The 18,949-nt window shown below is 51.1% G+C and overlaps 1 protein-coding gene across 3 annotated transcripts in view; it reads right to left on the bottom strand.

The window, feature by feature from the left end:
- The window catches only part of STAG1 (STAG1 cohesin complex component), a 1,346,357-nt gene that overhangs the window by 82,530 nt on the left and 1,244,878 nt on the right, over window positions 1–18,949 (bottom strand). For all 3 annotated transcript variants that reach the window (XM_078665875.1, XM_078665876.1, XM_078665877.1), the window contains exon 32: window positions 4,951–5,065. In XM_078665875.1, the coding sequence (XP_078522001.1) occupies window positions 4,951–5,065 (115 nt within the window). The remainder of the gene's footprint in view (window positions 1–4,950; window positions 5,066–18,949) is intronic.

Genomic DNA, 18,949 nt, shown 5'->3' with positions numbered 1-18,949 from the left:
CAAAGAAGGAAGAGAAGAACCTCAGAAAGAGGGGCAGCAAGAGTATCCACAGCCTTTGCTGTGCACCATGCCACAAATCTGTTCCACCTGCAGGCGTATACCGACTTTGTGGAGGGACGCCTGGTTGCCAGAATGACGTTACAGACTTCAGGAGGCAAGTCAAATGGCCTCAACTGTCGCCGCTCAATCTCCAAGCATGGAGGTGGAGACTGGACAGGTTCGGGTGGAGGACCTTCCCCTGCTGCTGCGACAGAAGGTCCTCCTGAAGAGGCAGACGAACCGGGGGATCGACTGACATACTGAGTAGCTCTGGATACCAGTACCTTCGTGCCCAGTCTGGAGCAACAAGGATGACTTGGGCCCAGTCGCGCTTGATCTTCTTCAGCACTCTGGACAGAAGTGGTATAGGCGGAAAGGCGTACAGTAGACCGCAACTCCACTCGCGACGAAAAGCGTCTCCGAGCGAGTGCCGCCTTGGAAATTCCAACGCGCAGAACTGATGACATTGCGCGTTCTCTTCGGTGGCGAATAGATGTAACCAAGGCTCTCCCCATTGCAGAAAGAGGCCTTGCGCCACGTCAGAGTTCAGACGCCATTCGTGATCCATCATGCACCGACGGCTGAGCTCGTCCACCCTGGCGTTCAGAGAACCTGCCAGGTGTTGAGCCACCAGGGTCACGCCCTGGCGTTCCAGCCATTGCCAGAGGCGCAGAGCCTCCTGGCAGAGGGTCCACGACCCCACCCCGCCCTGTTTGTTTCAGTACCACATGGCAGAGGTGTTGTCCGTGAACACCTGCACTACACTCCCCCTGACAGAGGGGAGGAATGCCTTCAGCGCTAGACGAATCGCCCTAAACTCCAACAGGTTGATGTGGAGCCGGGCCTCCGCCGGAGATCAGAGGCCTCTGATCTCCGCCTCTCCCATGTGGCCCCCCCATCCCTGGAAGGACGCGTCGTCACAACTACGTGCTCCGGTTGGGGAAGGGAGAGGGATCTGCCGCTGACCCAATCGTGGTCCGTGAGCCACCACTGCAGCTGTCTCGCAGTGCCCTCCGAGATCAGGACGTGGTCGGATAGGTTGCCCTGATGCTGGGCCCACTGTAACTTCAGGTCCCACTGCAGAGCCCGCATCCGCCACCTGGCGTGATGCACCAGCAGGATGCAGGAGGCCATCAGCCCCAGAAGCCGCAGCGTCAACCTGACCGAGACCCGGGATAACGGCTGAAAGATGGGAATCAGAGCCTGAATATCCCGGACCCGCTGTTCGGGTGGATAAACCCGAAACCGCGCCGAGTCGAGAACCGCTCCGATGAAAAGGAGCTTCTGAGAGGGGCACAGGTGTGATTTCGGCACATTGATGGAAAACCCCAGCCGGTGCAGGAGGTCTGCCGTAGTCTGGAGGTGGCCGACGACTGTCTGGGGCGAGCCCGCCTTCAACAACCAGTCGTCGAGGTAGGGGGAAGACTGAAACCCCTACCCTGCGCAGGTGAGCTGCGACCACCGCCATCACCTTTGTGAACACCCGTGGGGCGCTGGTAAGGCCGAAGGGGAGCACGGTATACTGAAAGTGCTCGTGGCCTACCGTGAACCGCAGGTAGCGCCGGTGGGCCGGCAGGACGGGGATGTGGAAATAAGCGTCCTGCAAGTCCAACGCTACCATCCAGTCTCCTGGGTCCAGGGCAGCTAGGACCTGAGCCAGAGTCAGCATCTTGAACTTCTCCTTCCGGAGGAAGCCGTTGACGTTCCGTAGGTCCAAGATAGGGCGCAGGCCCCCTTTGCCCTTCTTGGGTACCAGAAAGTAGTGGGAGTAGCAACCACACCCTACTTCTGGCCCAGGAACGTGCTCGATGGCCCCCTTGGCCAAGAGGGCCGTAACTTCCTCCTGTAGAAGTCGCAAATGATCCCCCGATACACGGTGGTTTTGCGGTGGCATGGCTGGAGGAGTCGCCTCGAAGGGGAGGGAGTAGCCCCTTCGGACGATCTGCAGCACCCACCTGTCCGAAGTGACGGTGCGCCAGTGGAGGTGGTGATGGCGAACCCTGCCCCCCACTGGCGTCACATGGGCCTGAAAGCACGGACTAGGAGGGTTTTGAGGCAGATGCTGTGGGGGAAGGTGTGGACTGACCTCGCCGTTGTCCCCGACCGCCGGTTTCCACGGCCGCCACCGCGTTGGGTATTACCCTGCAGAGCGTGGCTTGCAGCATGTGTGGGCACACCCCTTCCGTGGCCACGAAAGGAATGATAAGCAGCCGGTTGCTGGCGCGGGGCCGAGAGGCCCAAGGACTTGGCCGTAGCCCCGGAGTCCTTAAAGCGCTCAAGCGCATGGTCTGATTTTTCGCCAAAGAGGCGACGGCCATCGAACGGCATGTCCATCAATGTGTTCTGGACATCTGCCGAAAAGTTGGCGGACCTCAGCCAGGCGTGGCATCTGACCGCCACCGTCGTTGCCATCGCTCTACCTAGCGAGTCGGTGGTATCCAGCCCACACCGGATGGAATATTTGGCTGCGTCCCGGCCTTCCACAAGGGCTTGGCCGAGTTTGGTCCGTACCTCCAACGGACACTCTGGCAGCACTTCCGCGACCGTATCCCACAGAGAGTGGGTGTAGCGGCCCAAGAGGCATGCGGTGTTGGAAGACCGCAGACCCAGACTAAGGGATGAGAAGATCTTTTTACCATACTGCTCATACCTCTTGGATTCCCTGTCCGGCGGGGCCGACGGGAACGCGGTCTGGGAATTGGAGGCCTGGATGACCAGGCTCTCGGGGGTGGGGTGGGTGGACAGGAAACATGGGTCGCCCGAGGCTGGGCGGTGGCGTCTGGCCACGTTCCTATCTACGGGCAAACCCGTAGCGGGCTTGGACCAAGTGCCCAGAAGAACGTCGGTCAAGGCCTCATTAAAGGGCAGCAGAGGCTCGGCCGAGCTTGACTGCGGTTTAAGGACCTCAGTGAGGAGATTAGTACTCACGGCCGCGACGGGGAGCTCAAGGCCCAAGGCCTTGGCAGCCCTCATCAGTACCACACTGTAGGTTGCCCCCTCCTCCGAAGCCACGGTAGGAGGGGAGACAAAACCAGTGTCTGGAGAGGTGTCCAGACCACTGGCCTCCCCAAGGTCTCCTGCCCAGTCCTCATGAGACTGACTCTCTGGTCAGAGGGTCCTCAGACTCCTCCCAGTCCTCTTCATCACCCATCTCCTGAAACTCAGGGTTCTCAACCAATGGGGCCTGTTCATAGAAGTGAAACTCCCCAGACGACGTCTGGAGCGGAGCCCATCGGGGCCGTGCCGGCGCCTGAACAGGAACGAAGGTGTACCGGGGACGGCGCCGCCCGAGGACGGCGCCGGAGGCGACACCTGAGGGTCCGACGCCGGGGAGGTCGTAAGGTCCACCGGCGACGAACCAGAACCCGAAGGAGGTCCAGCGGCGTCGGGCCCGAAGGCGCCGGAACAACTGAACCCCTCGGCGCCATCGGGTTAACGGGAACCTGCGGCGCCGGGCCCGAAGGCGTCGGGGCCGCCACACACGACGCCATCGGGGCCGCCCCCGACCCGCTAGGGGTCCCAGATGGGTTCGCTGGGCCCGAAGGCGCCGCGGAGCCCGTCTGAGGAGAGAGTTTCCTCATGGCCACGAGGAAGCGCTCGACCTCCTCCGGCGTCGCGTTGAGCCCAGGGACCGGAGGGTATGGGGCTGAACGCGGCGCCCGCGACTCCGAAGGAGCCGCGTGGGTGGTGTCACCCGAACCCCCGGCCGCATCGTGCGAGCGTCGGGGGGAGTCCGAAGAGCGATGACGCCGCTTGGACTTCTTGTGCTTCTTACCTGAAGACAACTTCGACTCGGAGGAGTGCGGCCTACTCTCGGAGCTGTGGTGGCTCCGAGCCCGCGACCTGTCCCTTGACCTCCCATGGGACCGAGACCTCTCGCGGCGCGGTACCGACTGCCGGAGTTCGAGTTGCCTGCGGGACCGCTCCCGCCTGGCTTTCGAAGAGAGGGCCCGGCAGTCGGAGCAGGCCTTGTCGTCGTGATCGACGCCTAGACAGGTTAAACACAGATGGTGAGGATCCGTGACCGACATCAGGCGGTCGCAATCCTCGCAGTGCTTAAAGCCGGGCATCCCGACGGCACCGATCGGAGTCGAAAGACTTCGAGAAATGATTAAAATCGATCAAAAAAGTTAGTGAAAAATGACTAGGGTTACTGCTTTTTCCAGATCTGCGCTTGCTGGCGCGGAATAAAGAACTGACGTCAGCACGCGGTGGCGGCGTCTAAGTACTCCGACGACGTCATCACGGCGCAGACGACGGACGCGGAGCCGCAGACGACGCCTACCGACGCGCAAGGGTACTGCTATGCAAAAATTTCCAGATCCAGTCTGACGCCTGGGGATATTCTAAGGTAAGGAATCTAATACTAACGTGTCTCTTTCAGATAACCTAGCACAAGGCCGGCCTTTTTTGGACCCGTGCTGCAAATCATTCTAACCACAGACGCATCACAAACTGGCTGGGGTGTGCATCTACAGCCACACACGCCGTCGGACATAGGAGTTTGTTTTAATAAATCAATTCAATCATTACTAGTGATGAAAGCAGTTAGGATAAAGATTCTTTTAAGAGCAGGAAAGTGGCATTTGTTTTGCCTGTTATATCTTTTGACACAAATGTATGTGGTTGATTTTTAGTTTAACCCCTTTGATGCTCATGACGGAACGGTTCCGGCATGAGCGTCGGTTGGCCTGTGCTCATGACGGAACCGGTCCGTCATGAGCCCGTTGGCTCATTAGAACGTTCAGCACAGCGCGAAAATTCGCGCCACGCTGAAGCGGTTAAGTAAGATTTGGACATTTACTTTTCTGTTAAGTGTTTAAAAAACATTTCAACCTTCAAAACAGTTGACCTCACCTTCCTAAACAAAATAACTAGTAGCCAACAATTAGACAAAAAAGATTTACATACCAGATCTATAACCATGGTGTCTTCAAACTCCTCATTCATATCTTCCAGTTGACCCCGTGATGACATCATCACATCCTCAAATATGGGCTCTGCATCATCTTCCATTAGACCACGTCTAGGTTGAAAGATTCAAGAAATGTCAAAGATACAAAAATATCACTAACAGTCTCAACTAAAAGATACGTTTTATATATTTTGTGAATTTTCTTCACGAAGCAATATAAGTTCCTCATCAATTGTGCGTATTTGCTCAAAATTGTATTTCAATATACTTATCTGTCTGGTTACACTAAAATAATGAAAACATTTGGTGCGTCAGCTACTGCTACCCTTTAACAGTTAAAGTTATATGCATCATGTTCAACTAAAAACCTTACTGAAAAAAGCATAGACAAGGTAAAAGAAAAAGTGTTTAATCCTTATTTTCAAACTATCGCAATTATTTCTTAAGAATAAGTTCCACCTTCAACTCCTTTCCTTCAATAAAAGCTTAAACATAAGAGAGATCACTGTTCACAGCACTGCTAACATTACCACCATTCCCATATTCCAGTACATCTACAATAGGACATCCCCATACAATACCTGCACATCAACTACAACACCAGTGCAAAATTCCCCTTATTTTTATAGCTTCAGCAGATGTAAAAAGGCCATGTAATAATTGCCAAAAGTGAAAACAAAAGGATAAATAACATTCACGAAAGATTGGATTTTTTAAGCACAGTATCTTCGGTGTCATATTCTCTTGATGGAAAGAACAAGTTACTTATTTTCTAACAGTTGTTCTGATGGATAAAGAAGCTTGTTCTTCTACTAGACAGACACTACCCATAAATTAACGATCCTGAGAGCATCCACAAAGGGGTAGCGGAGTGTTGAGGATTCACCAAGACTTACAACAGGAAGGTCTGTAGCACAGCTCTAATAAAATTAGTTTCCTCACACTCCGCTGATACCAGACAATAAAGCTTAATGAAAGTATACAGAAGGCCAAGTTGCACTATTGCAGACCGTATTCATAGGAACACCCTCTCAAAACCGTAGAGGGTGCCATGAGCCTACATGAAATTTCCACATTATTTTAGCACAGGCTTGCCATCTAGTTCATCGCAGTAACACACTGTGGCAGCCACCTAGAGATCGTTTGCTTACTTATGCTTTCCCTGAGAACTATGGAAAGTAATTAAAAGATAGCCCATCTGGTAAGTCTATTCTGGTAAGTCTATATTGTGTGAAAATAGTGATTCAGGAGTTTACGGGGGTTAAATCGATAAGGACTTCTCATACGAAGAGAAATTATTTGCAATGTATGAAACTGTGTACTTACTTTAGGAAGTAAGGATGGTTTTACAATGAGAACAACCTTGATATCTGAAAATTCAGTGAGGGAAACTCAATCAGCTAGGCTGAAATATGTTGAAACGAGAAGCAGTTTTCCATATAAAGAATTCTGGCCTCACAAGAATGTAAGGGCTCAAAAGGTTAGCTCATGAGAAATGTTAGGATTAGAATAAGATCCCATTGAATGACTGAGAAGTGTTTTACTTCCAGTGAAGTTCTGGGACCCCAAGCAAGGCATCGACATCAACTAGGGCCAATGATTTGAGTTGGATGTAAAATTGTCCAGATCCGTTAATGTCTAAGGCACGGGGTTCAGCTGCGAGTCTACAGTGGAGAAGTGTGGCTCACTGGTTAGAGGAGGCAGAGCCTGAAGCAGAGGTCAGACCCGGGACCAGGGTTCAATTCCTGACGCGGCAAGGTCTTGAGCCCAAAATGTCCACGGACTCGATAATTCTTGCTTCGGTGCCTACTCGAATCACGGGTTCACACTCTGCAACTCTGGGCAATAGCTTGCTTAATCTCCACTACGCCCCCCCCCCCCCGCGGCGGGATGCCTGGCTTTCACCTTGGGGATGCCCAGTACGGGTTATCTCACAGGGAAAAAAGCCAGGACGGGTTCCCAAAGCAAGCGCCTTGAGACCTTGCGGTGATAAGGCGCTATATAAGAACCTTTGACATTTGACATTTACAGTAGAACAACAGGTTCACAACTTACCTTAACCCCTTCGATGCTTGTGACGGAACCGTTCCGTCATCAGTCACGGCTGAGCTGTGCTGATGACGGAACGGTTACGTCACGACCGCACCCTGTTCTGGAATGTCCAGCACAGGGGCGGAATCGGCGCCGCACGGAAGCGGTTAACCACAGTTCTCCAGGAATGGCATTCATAGTTCCAAAAACTATAAATATTTCTTGCCAGGCCGAGAATCCGCAGCTCATCAAAACACAACTACTTTAAGACATTAAAAGAGTAATCCATCCACATCTTTTGAACTTTTTCTGCAAAGGTTAATGGTTGCATTTGCGTTAAGCTCTGCATTCACACAGTGGCATTTTAAAATTAAGGATGTGGATGGCTCACCAATGCTGAATTACTAAAACTAACATTAACTAACTCTTTAGTACTGGCATTTACAATGATTAACAGCTTTAAATAGGAGTAGCAAACAGACATTTCCACGGAGGAATATGTTTATCGAAGACAGCTTCCACAGTTATCTCCTTACAAACAAGTAATATCTGGCACACATATTTGGTCCCAATAAGCGTTCAAAGTATAGCAATAATGTAGCCAAATGGATTTCAAAGAACAAATTAATATATTTTATAAGATTGGTGTTCGTGATCCCGCACTTGTCATAGAAACTGGGTGCTTTGATCAGAAGAATCTGCACACCAATTGGCAGACGACGGACAGATCGAGCAGCTTAGTTATTTGGATGAAGCTAAAAGAGTACTTTACATTTCAAGTCTCATGATTATTTTTACTCTGCATTATAGGAAATACCACTGAACGGAACTGCATTAAACTTAGCATGAAGACAGAAATCTAAATGGCAAGCTACTTACCTTTGGTAACAATAGTTCTAATGGCTGCAGAATCTTCCCACAGATTTCTTACGTTTTGAATGCTCTGTCCAGGCTTCAGACCTCTTTGGAACACTGTCCACCAGCCCTGGTGGAGAATATCCCGCAAGGCACCAAAAGACTCCGTCCTTAAAATGTCTGCAGCCCTGCAAACAGCCTGACAAACATCCACTAGCCTCCATGGACCAGCGAGGCGGTTGAAAACAAGTCATCAGCAGGTGATGGACGCAAGCTAAACCGGCCACTTAATAGAGGGTCAGCAGCAGGATGAGGCCAATGCTCCACTGGAGCCTGCTCCGGAGAGCAGTGAAATCACTCAGGGGGTGGTGAAGCCAACGGGATCATATCCTCCACCACTAAGGATGGAGACGGTTCTGGCGTTGAGGCGATGCCGAACCGGCATCGGAGACCCCTTAAAAAGGCCCGACTGGTGGAGTGGAGCAAGCGTCGGCGACCTACAAAAAGGCCTCGACTGCCCGAGTCGAGCCGGCGACCTTCGAAGGCCTTGACTCGGTGACCTCCGAAAAGGTCCCGACCGTCTTAGTCGAACCAGCGTTGGTGACCTCCGAAAAGGCCTCGACTCCTCGAGTTGAGCCGGCGTTGGTGACCTCTGGAAAGGTTTTGATTCGAGCTGGCAACTTCCGAAGAGGCCTCGACCCTTCGAGTCGAGCCGGTGTCTGCGACCTCCGAAAAGTCGTTGACCGCTTGGAGTAGAACCGGAGTAGACTCAACATTCCCCGAGGTGAAAACCTGCGGGAGAGTACGCCGAAGCGGTGTCGTGCACCGTGCCGCAGCCACCCCCAGCGATGCCGCAGGGAGCCTCGGAAGGCTGTGCAACAGCACTATGGAAGGGCTAAACGTCTTGGGATGCCCCTCCGGGCCGTGTCCCACCATTGCGGTGACTCTGGTCAGGGCACTCGGTTGGAGCGGAGGGTAAACCCGCCAGCTGTTTCCCAACCTGAGTGCCTACCCCCCTGTGGGGCCCGGAGGCACGCCAGGGAGGGGGGGGGGGGGTTAATGCTTACCTGAGGTAGGCGAATGACGGCGAAGGTGCCAGGACCGGCCCGCCTCGTGGATGACTGCTGGAGAAATAACTGCAGTGCGAGGGGTTCGTTTGGGACATCCGGGCAGACAGCAGCTTCATGCGGCAAACGTCGCACTCCACAGAGTTATGGTGCTCTCCCAAGCACCATCTACAGAGTTTAAACAATAACAGGCCACAGGTATTACTTTCCCGGATCCGCATTAGGACACGGAAAAGAAGAAAACGGACAGGAGCATGCCGGGAGGGTCTTATATGGCTCCACTGATGTCACTTCCGTGGACAACGTCAGGACGGAGCCGGGCGACGCCACCTCCCGGCGTGCAGAGGTATTGCTGGGAAAAACATATTATCCGGATCGAGTCTGACGTCTGGGGGGATTTTTCACGTTGAGTAATCTGCGGCTAGAGGTCTAACAGATACAGAGTTGCCATGGGGTGTTAATTAAACCTCCAATAACAGCAATGTCCTTTATACTGGTTTATTATTTTTACCAGTATATTGACTCCAAAAGGCATAAAACATAGCTCTTTGGTTAATTTGGGATTTGAGAAAAGGAAATACAATTACCTCGGTCGGAAAGTCCTGCCACTGCCTTCCTGTCAAAAACAGATGTTTAGGCACTCTCCAGAACAAGAGTCTTCAAAGCTGCAAATCTGGTGGGAGGAGGTTTTCAATGAGAGCGGTTGGATATGGAAATGCACTATCCCTTTGAAGACAGGTTATAGCCAGCAATGGTAGAGGATATTGTTTCATACTTCTAAAGTCTGAAAGGGGGCAGTAAATATGATAAGGTAGAAAGAGGCCTATGTACACTTAAACATGGGGGCAACCAATATTATTTTGCAATCATTCTTTTATTTTTGTCAGGATTACACACCAAGCACCACACTGCCCAAAATAAAAGCAATCAAGATTGAACAAAACAGCTCCCAAGGAGACCATGATGCCTAGCCGCTTCTACATGAAAAATAAGGATGCCACAATTAGACACTAAAACTTCTCACCAAAAGGTTGGCGTGGAGGGGAATGGGGAAATGTAGGACCAGGCCCTTTTTTAGGGTTATCCCCAAACATTTTGCCTTCTCTCTCTTTTTCTGACCTGTGTTTGTTGGTTTTAGGATTCTGGGCACTTCACCACTGCTAACCAGTGCTAGAGTGCATATGTTCTCTACCTAAATTGTATTGGTGATTGGTTTATCCATGATTGGCATATCTGGTTTACTAGTAAATCCCTAGTAGAGTGCAAAATGTGTGTCAAGGGCCAGTAAGAAATGCGTTACTTACCTGTAACTGCAGTTATCCAGTATTAGTGTCTTTCATAGATTCACATGCCTGAATCATTCCCCGTCGTCGAGACGGGAGCCTCCGGTATATAAAAAAGTAATGTCCTAGAGACATACATAGAGAGAATAGGCCTAAAGGTCTCACCTTAGTAGCCTATCCACGTCCTTTTGTAGAAAGGACCAAACAGAGCAGGCCCCAAGGGTCCCACCTTGGTGGCCTATCTGGGTCCTTTTGTAAAAAAGGACCAAATAAAGTGAAACAGCCAATCAGCTACTACCTCCTTCTAGAACCTTCCTGCCAGGAGCCCAAGTCTCTCAGATTTTCGTACGCACCAAGCTAGTTAGGCGTAAACTCCTTAGAGAGAAAGGTGAGCCCTGCCAGGGGAGGCGGGAGGGTGCATGTGAATCTATGAAAGACACTAATACTTGATAACTGCAGTTACAGGTAAGTAACGCATTTCTTATCCAGTATTTGGGTGTCTTTCATAGATTCACATGCCTGAATCAGAGTAGCGAGCAATACATGCATGTAGATAAAGCATATCACATGACCATAAATCACAAAATGCAATGCAATATACATACAATAAGAGAATGTGCATACCCGTAAAGGATGGAGGGATGTAGTAGGGCTCACCTTACTGAAATAGATGGCGAAGCACTGCTCGGCCCACTGCTGCATCCTTCATCAGCTCAGTATCCAGGCAGTAGTGCCTGGTGAAGGTGTGCGGGGACTTCCACGTCGCCGCTCTGCAAATGTCCAATATCGGCACTCCAGCGAACAACGCTGCCGATGTGGACATGGCTCTAGTCGAATGAGCTTTAACACGTGAGTCTAAAGGTCGCCCAGCCTTGTCGTGACAAAAGGTGATCGCAGAAGAGATCCATCTTGAGATGCTCTGCTTCGTCAGGGGCATGCCCAGTCTTGGTCTACTAAAGGCAATAAAGAGCTGTGTTGACTTTCGAAAGTGTCGTGTCTTATCAATGTAGAATTTAAGGCACCTCTTTAGATCTAGAGAATGTAGAGTTCTTTCGGCTGCCGTGGTAGGATTCGGAAAGAACGATCTAAGCACCACTGGTTCGTTAAGATGGAAGTCCGAGGGGACTTTTGGAATGAAACGAGGGTTAGTCCTCAGAATTACTCTGTCCTCTCGAAATTGAAGGAAAGGATCCTGAACAGACAGAGCCTGCAATTCACTGACCCTTCTAGCAGAGGTTAGTGCCAGGAGGAGGGCCGTTTTCCAAGATAGGAACTTGATGTCTGCCTTATGGATGGGTTCGAAGGGATGCTTCATTAGTTGATGAAGAACCACATTCAGGTGCCACGATGGAGGAATAGGTCGCGGTCGTGGAAAGGACCTATATAAACCTTTCAGGAATTGTTTGATGAGTCTGTCCGCCCACAAAGAAGGGCCCGTAGGCGTTCTCGTGAACCTTGAAATTGCTGCGAGATGCACTTTGATGGATGTATGCGCAAGGCCTGATTGTGCAAGATGTAACAAGTATGGCAGCAGCTGTTGTGGAGTGGCATGGAAGGGATGCAAGCCATGATCCACACACCAGGAACAGAATCGCTTCCATTTTAGTGAGTAGGTTTTGTTAGTGCTGACAGCTCTAGCTTTTGCAAGGACATCTCTGCAATCCTGCGGGATGCTCAGGTGGCTGAACTCGCGGTATTCAGGAGCCAGGCTGACAATTTCAGAGAGCTCAGGTTCGGGTGGAGAACCTGCCCTTGAGACATCGTGATCAGGGCCGGAAACTGCTTCAGGCGAAGAGGAGGCCGGGCAGATAGGCGATGAAGTTCCGTGAACCAGTGCTGCCTCGGCCAGGCTGGAGCAATGAGGATCAGAGTGCAGGGTTCCGATTTCATCTTTCTGAGGACCCTGGGTATTAGTGGGAATGGCGGAATGGCGGAAAGGCGTACGCAAAGACGTTGCGCCATGCGATGGAAAATGCATTCCCGAGGGTTCCTGAGTGGTGATGCCTGCTTGCGAAGCTTGGGCATTTGGCGTTCTCTCTGGCGGCAAAGAGGTCTATGGTGGGAGTGCCCCACTCCTCGAAGATATGGTTCAGCACCTCCATGTCCAATACCCATTCGTGGGAAGGAGACGTCTCTCTGCTCAGTGCGTCCGCCAAAACGTTGTCCTTGCCCGGGACATACTCCGCTTTTAATCCTATTCCGTGTTGTAGAAGCCAATTCCAAATTCTTTGCGATTCTCGTGATAATGAGATCGAACGTGTCCCCCCCTGTTTGTTTAGGTAATGCATCGTCGTGGTGTTGTCCGTCCTGACGAGCACCGGGGATTGACGAATGCGTGGGAGAAACGATTGGAGAGCTAGGAAAACTGCTCGTAATTCCAACAGATTGATATGCAGTTTTGTTTCTTGTGTCGTCCATTTCCCATTGATTTGTAGTTCCTGGAGGACTGCCCCCCAGCCTTCCAGTGACGCATCCGTAGTTATTACATGCGGCTCCGCTGGGAGTAGGAATGGCAAACCCTTCGACAGATGGCGGAGTGACATCCACCATTGCAAATGGTTGATAATGGGTCGAGTGACTCGTATGCGGTCCTCGAAAGAACCTGTGGCTTGCGTCCATTGTCTTGACAGTGCTTCCTGAAGAGGACGCATTTTCAGACGGCAGTGCGGAATGAGCAGTATGCATGAAGACATCATCCCAAGGAGGGACTTGAACGTGCGGACCGGGAGAGTCTTCCTCGAAGCCACTGCCTTGGCTAAGGAGATGAGTTTGTTCTTTCTCTCCTGAGAGGGGAAAGCTCTGACCCGCTCCGTATCCAGAGTTGCTCCAAGGAACGTGATGACTCTGTTGGGTTCCAGAACCGACTTTGCGGCGTTGAGGGTCAGTCCCAGGCGGTGGAAAATATCCAGACAGGCGCTGGAGGATGAGGCTGCGCCGGCCTCCGTCGGTGCCTTCACCAACCAGTCGTCTAGGTATGGAAACACCTGGTGGCCTTGCTGACGAAGGAACGCTGCCACTGGAGACAGGCATTTCGTAAATATCCTCGGGGCCGATTTGAGACCGAATGGAAGGACACGAAATTGGTAGTGGCGTCCTGCCACCGCAAACCTGAGGAACTTTCTGTGTCCTTTGAGAATAGGTATATGGTAGTAGGCGTCCTGAAGGTCTAAAGACGTCATGTAGTCCCCTTCCTCCAGAAGACCCAGGATTTCTTGCAAAGTCACCATACGGAACGATTGTTTCTTTAGGAACACGTTGAGTGCCCTGAGATCCAGGATCGGTCTCCACTTCTTTCCTTTTTGGTGGATTAGGAAGAAGTGGGAGTAGAAACCTTGATTCATGTGGGCCCGTGGAACTTTCTCTATCGCTCCCTTCTGCAACATAGAAGTTATTTCCTGAAGAAGTAATCGCAGGTGCCTGTGCGAACGGTGGCACGGAGGTGTTGTTGGGGGAGTAGAGGTGAATTCTAGGGAATGTCCAAAACGAATGAGTTGGAGAACCCAACGATCCGTCGTTATGGATTGCCAATTTCGAAGGAAGTATGTTAGTTTCCCTCCAAGTCTTAAAGAATGTAGTGGTGGAGGGGCTAGCCAGGGAGACAAGTCATTGTCTGTTGCCAGCAGGCCGTTTTTGTCCCTTTCCTTTGTAATTGGATCTGCCATAGGAAGACTGCCTTCCCTGTTGGGGTTGTCGCTGTTGAAATTGCGGCTTGGACTGTGAATACGAGTACGAAGACCGATTCTGAAAGGAACCTTTGTATGTAGGTTGTCCTCTTCCCCTTTGGCCACAAAAGGACTGGGACCGAAATTGTAGAGTACCCAAAGCCTTGGCGGTATCTGTGTCCTTTTTAATGGTGGTAAGGGCCGTATCAATTTGTTCACCAAACAGATGCTGGCCATCGTAAGGCATATCCAAGATCCTGGTTTGCACCTCCTGGCGGAAAGTGGTGGCCTTGAGCCAGCCCTGTCGCCTCAGGACTGCAGCTCCCGCCAGTTGCCGAAAGCCAGTCATGGCGGCATCAATGGCACAGTCGATAATTTCTGAGGCAGAGGTTTGTCCCTCCAAAAGAAGTGAATGTGCCTCTTCTCTGACATCTTCCGGCAGATTTGAAAGATAGGGCGCAATGTCCGCCCAGAGTTGGCGATTATAACGGCCAAGTAGAGCTATAGAATTAGCCACTTTAACAGTCATAGCTGATGTGGTCGTAAACCGTTTGCCCACGGCATCCAGTTTCTTACCCTCTTTATCCGGTGGCGTTGATAAAGGCGAGGCCGGATTCCTTGAGTTCTTCTGCGCCGCCTGAGTCACCACGGAATCTGGTTTGGGGTGACCAGTCAGGCATGCCAGTGCCGTTGATGTGGCTTTATATTTCTTATCAAGCCTGGGCACCACCACCTGTACAGAAGCGGGTGATTGCATGATTTGCTTGCCCTGCTTCCAGATGTATTCAATAATTGGTATCGACCTTGAAGTTTTCTTTGTGGGCTCCTTAAAGTCATAAAGGAAACATTCAGTCTCCTGAGATTCCATGGACATGTGGAATCTCTTGGCAGCCCGCTCCATGATGTTGTGAAAGCCACCGATGTCTGCAGGTGGAGACTCCGAAGTCTGTGGAGCTGGAGAGGCTGGAGAATGTGCCACATAGTCCTGATCAGCGTCAGGGTCCGATTAGTCGTCATCCACTTCCCCTTCCTCTTGTTCCCTTTCTTCTTCCTCAGATGAGGAAACAGTTTGAATTGGCACTTGTGTCTGTGGAATGACCAGAGGAGTGGGTCTATGGCGAGAAGAAGGTGTTGGCGCCTGTGCTGGTGTTGGCGCGGAATGCTTCTCCGGGAACCTTTCCTTATAATCCTTAATAAGGTATTGCAGGTCCGAGACTATAGAAGCCGGAAGACACACCATAGGAGTAACCTGAGACTGAGGCGGAGGGTGGACCTGTTGTTCAGGAAGGTCTTCTTCCTCTTCCGGCTCCTCATCTGTGGTTTGACATTTCAGCACTAGATCCGACGGGCTAGTAGCTTGCGTAAAGGAGTCCTCGTCCGACTCCTGACCTTGTAGTATACAGGCAGGTGGTAGTTGTTGTATCCTGCCTGGTGACGTCTGACTCGGCCTAATTGGCTTTTTAGTAATTTTTACCATGACATGGCTCACTTGCGGTGGAAAGGCATCCATAGCATGGGATAGGAGTGCAGACTCCTTCCATGGTCCTGTAGATGGCAATGCTGGAGTCGACGGTGCCTTGGTAGGCATTTTCGTCGACGAGAAATTCGTTGTCGTCGACGGTGGTTGTGACGACGATGTCTTCATCGACAGCAGCTTCGTCGACGGTGCACTCATCGTCGACGGTTTTCCCATCGTCGACGGGATGATCTTCGTCGACGAGATTTGTTTCGTCGACGGTGCTGACTTCGTCGACGGGGTCGTCGATGACTTCGACGATGCTCTCGTCGTCGACGATGTCGCCGTCGTCGTCGACGGAGTGACCGGAATGGTCGACGACGTAGGTCTGCTCGACGACGACGAAGGCGTCATCCTCGTGGTCGAGGAGTAGGCCGACGATGCCGTCGTCGTCGACACTGTCGTCGTCGACGTCGAGACAGTTTTCTGTGCCGAAAGCACCGTAGATGTCGTCGTCGTCGCCAGGACCAGTGGCACCTTCCTGGAGACAGGTGGGTCCTTGACAGACACAGATGGCTTGCCCTCTGAGGACTTTTTAGAAGTCTTCATAGGAGGGGTGTCTGTGGGGCTAGGGGAAGAAACCCTTGGCCTCTTCAAAGAAAATTGGGACGCTCCGGACCCACTCTCACCTTCTGATGCCAAGTCAGCAGTCTTGGTCTTGAGCCTGTTGAGCCACAACAGAAGTCGACCTTCCCGGTCCTTGAGGGTCTTGTTAGAGAAGGTCCGGCAGATTTTGCATTCTTTGGCCTGGTGGTGAGGGTAAAGACAATATAAACATCTATCATGTTTATCGTCGATGTGAAGTCTCTTCTTGCTGCAGGAAGAACAGGCCCTGAACAGACCTTTCTTCTGACCTTCAGACATGCTCTGAAAAGATTAATAAGTCGTTTTTATGAAGAAAATAAGTTTCCTGAGGAGAGCTCAGGTGGAGACTCCCTAGCACAACGTGCGGTAGAAAATCTGAGAGACTTGGGCTCCTGGCAGGAAGGTTCTAGAAGGAGGTAGTAGCTGATTGGCTGTTTCACTTTATTTGGTCCTTTTTTACAAAAGGACCCAGATAGGCCACCAAGGTGGGACCCTTGGGGCCTGCTCTGTTTGGTCCTTTCTACAAAAGGACGTGGATAGGCTACTAAGGTGAGACCTTTAGGCCTATTCTCTCTATGTATGTCTCTAGGACATTACTTTTTTATATACCGGAGGCTCCCGTCTCGACGACGGGGAATGATTCAGGCATGTGAATCTATGAAAGACACCCAAATACTGGATAAATCAAATGCTACTAGTGAGCCTGCAGCATTGATTGTGCCACCCACACGAGTAGCCCTGGAAACATGTCTCAGACCTGCCACTGCAGTGTCTGCTATTTTAAATTACCATTTCGACCTGGCAAGTGCACCCACTTGAAAAGGCCAAAAAAACTCCCTTTTATTACATGTAAGTCACCCGTAAAGGAGGCCCGACACAGCCCTATGGGCAGGGTGAAATGTATTTAAAAGGCAGGACATGTACTGGTGTGTTTTACATGTCCAAATAGTGAAATACTGCTAATTTTGTTTTCATTAGTGCAAGGGCTCTCTCCCACATGGCAACATGGAGATTGCCTTGAAATATCTTTTAAATGTAATTTTGCATTGGGAGCAGGTAGAGGTTTGGAGTTTCTGCACTCGCAATTTATAAGTACAGCTTTTGGTGAAGGTGGCTTTTAAATAGCTTGTTTGAAAATTAGACTTTTTGAAAGTGGACATTTTCTTGCTTACCCATTCTGTGCCTCTGTCCGTCTGTAGAATGCACATCTGGGTTGGCTGACATTTGGGCTCTTGTGCACTCTCTAGAAAATCACACAGGGAGCAGAGGTGTGCCTTGCTGTAGGAAAGTAGGATCTGCTTCTTAAGATTACCCCACTTTTTGCTTGATGTTACACTGTTTTTGACTAATCTAACTGGGATCCTGCTAATCAGGACCACAGTATCTGCTTTCTGACTAAAAAGGTTATGCCATGTACTTGTGTACACTCTAGATTGAATACAGGGGTACCCTTGTCAGTCCGTAGTATATGGAACACATGTACCCAGGGCATAGGTACCCCAGAGATCTCCCATGGGCTGAAACATGTATTATGCCACCCATGGGAGGTCATGCAAAATGGAACTACAGGCCTGCCATTGCAGCCTGTGTCAGATGGTGCATGCACCACTTACTTTAGATATAGGTTTAGTATATCTATAGGTCACTACACTTAAAACCTATAAGTCACCCCTCTAGCAGGCATTCACAATCCTGAAGGCAGGGTGCTGGGTTTTACCTGACAGGGTGCTCCTGCATGAGCAGAGCACCCCTGCAGCCTTCAGAGACCATTCTCCCGGGTTGTCGGTGACGCAACCAGGCATATAAGTAGAGGTGCATTATATGCCCACCTACAATGCTATCTTGACAACGGCTGCAAAAAAACATGTTGTGTTTGGTATCAAACACCTTGGAATCATACCTCCACACCGGTAAGCGGTGTGAGAGGTATAATTCTACCCTTATTAAGTGAGCTTCGTGGGGTCCCGTGACTTCCCGGTACAAGCCTTCTCGACCCGGATAGCACAAAATGGTTGCTGCCAACCAGAGACACATTTCTGCCCTTCTGCTGCTGAGCCAAGCTTGAGCAGGGGAAGGCAGCACAATATGCATCCTGTCACAGGGAGGTGCGACGACCTCCCATACAGGATTTAGTGTATTGGGGCTGGGTGGGTGCAATTCCAAAGTGCCTGAAAGTCTGCACGAGGAGGCACATTTGGTGTCCCTGTGCATAGTCCAAGTTCCACCCAGTCCTGGGAGCCGTTTGCTCTTGCTCTGCAACAAACCTGGACAAAGGACATGGAGTATCCTCCCCCCTATCCTGGCCCTCCCCTGAATCTGCCCAACCCTCTCCCGTGGGTACAAAAGGGCTTACCTAGCTGTAGGACCTTAGATTCGATGTGGACAAGATTCTAAACAAGAAACCACTGACATTCGACACTCTGGCCTTGACTGGGCCCGACTTCGTATCTCTCTTCATTCAAAGCATTGTCTGTGCTCATGCACCATACAGGCTCTGTGCAGGACCTGTGGCGCATCAAGGACAACTCAAGTTATCTCCCTTGGGGTGAAGGAGTCACTCCCCTGCATTCGCAAACACCGTAACGCAACTGACAGGTCTGCTAATCCTGTGCTCCTGCAGGCTCCGGCAACACAGGAGGTGGGTTCCTTGAGTTTAAGCTGCCTCTCACCAAGTCTGAGGCCAGTATCCCTCGTGGGGACCGCATAACCGGAACCCCTGTGCACAGCGTACTTTTACAAGTGCATATGCTTGTTGGCGCCCCCACTTAAGTGCATAGGCCTATCGATAGCCCCAACCTCTGTGTACATTTCGTACAAAGGACTTCGGCCTCCTTGCACTCTGTGCCCTTCAAGCTATTAGTTTGTGAAACTGCTACAGGTCACCTCGCAACTCCTGTGTCTTCGGCCTGTGGGTCCATTTTAGGGACAACACTGCTTTTTTTGGGCTCCCCTGGTTGATGCAGGCCTGCCAAGACTCCCCTTGCTGTGGTGAGTCC

Source organism: Lissotriton helveticus, chromosome 11, assembly GCF_964261635.1.
Source record: "Lissotriton helveticus chromosome 11, aLisHel1.1, whole genome shotgun sequence".
Taxonomy (NCBI): Eukaryota; Metazoa; Chordata; class Amphibia; order Caudata; family Salamandridae; genus Lissotriton; species Lissotriton helveticus.
Note: the sequence above shows the minus strand (reverse complement) of the source record. Positions and strands in the feature narration are given on the sequence as shown.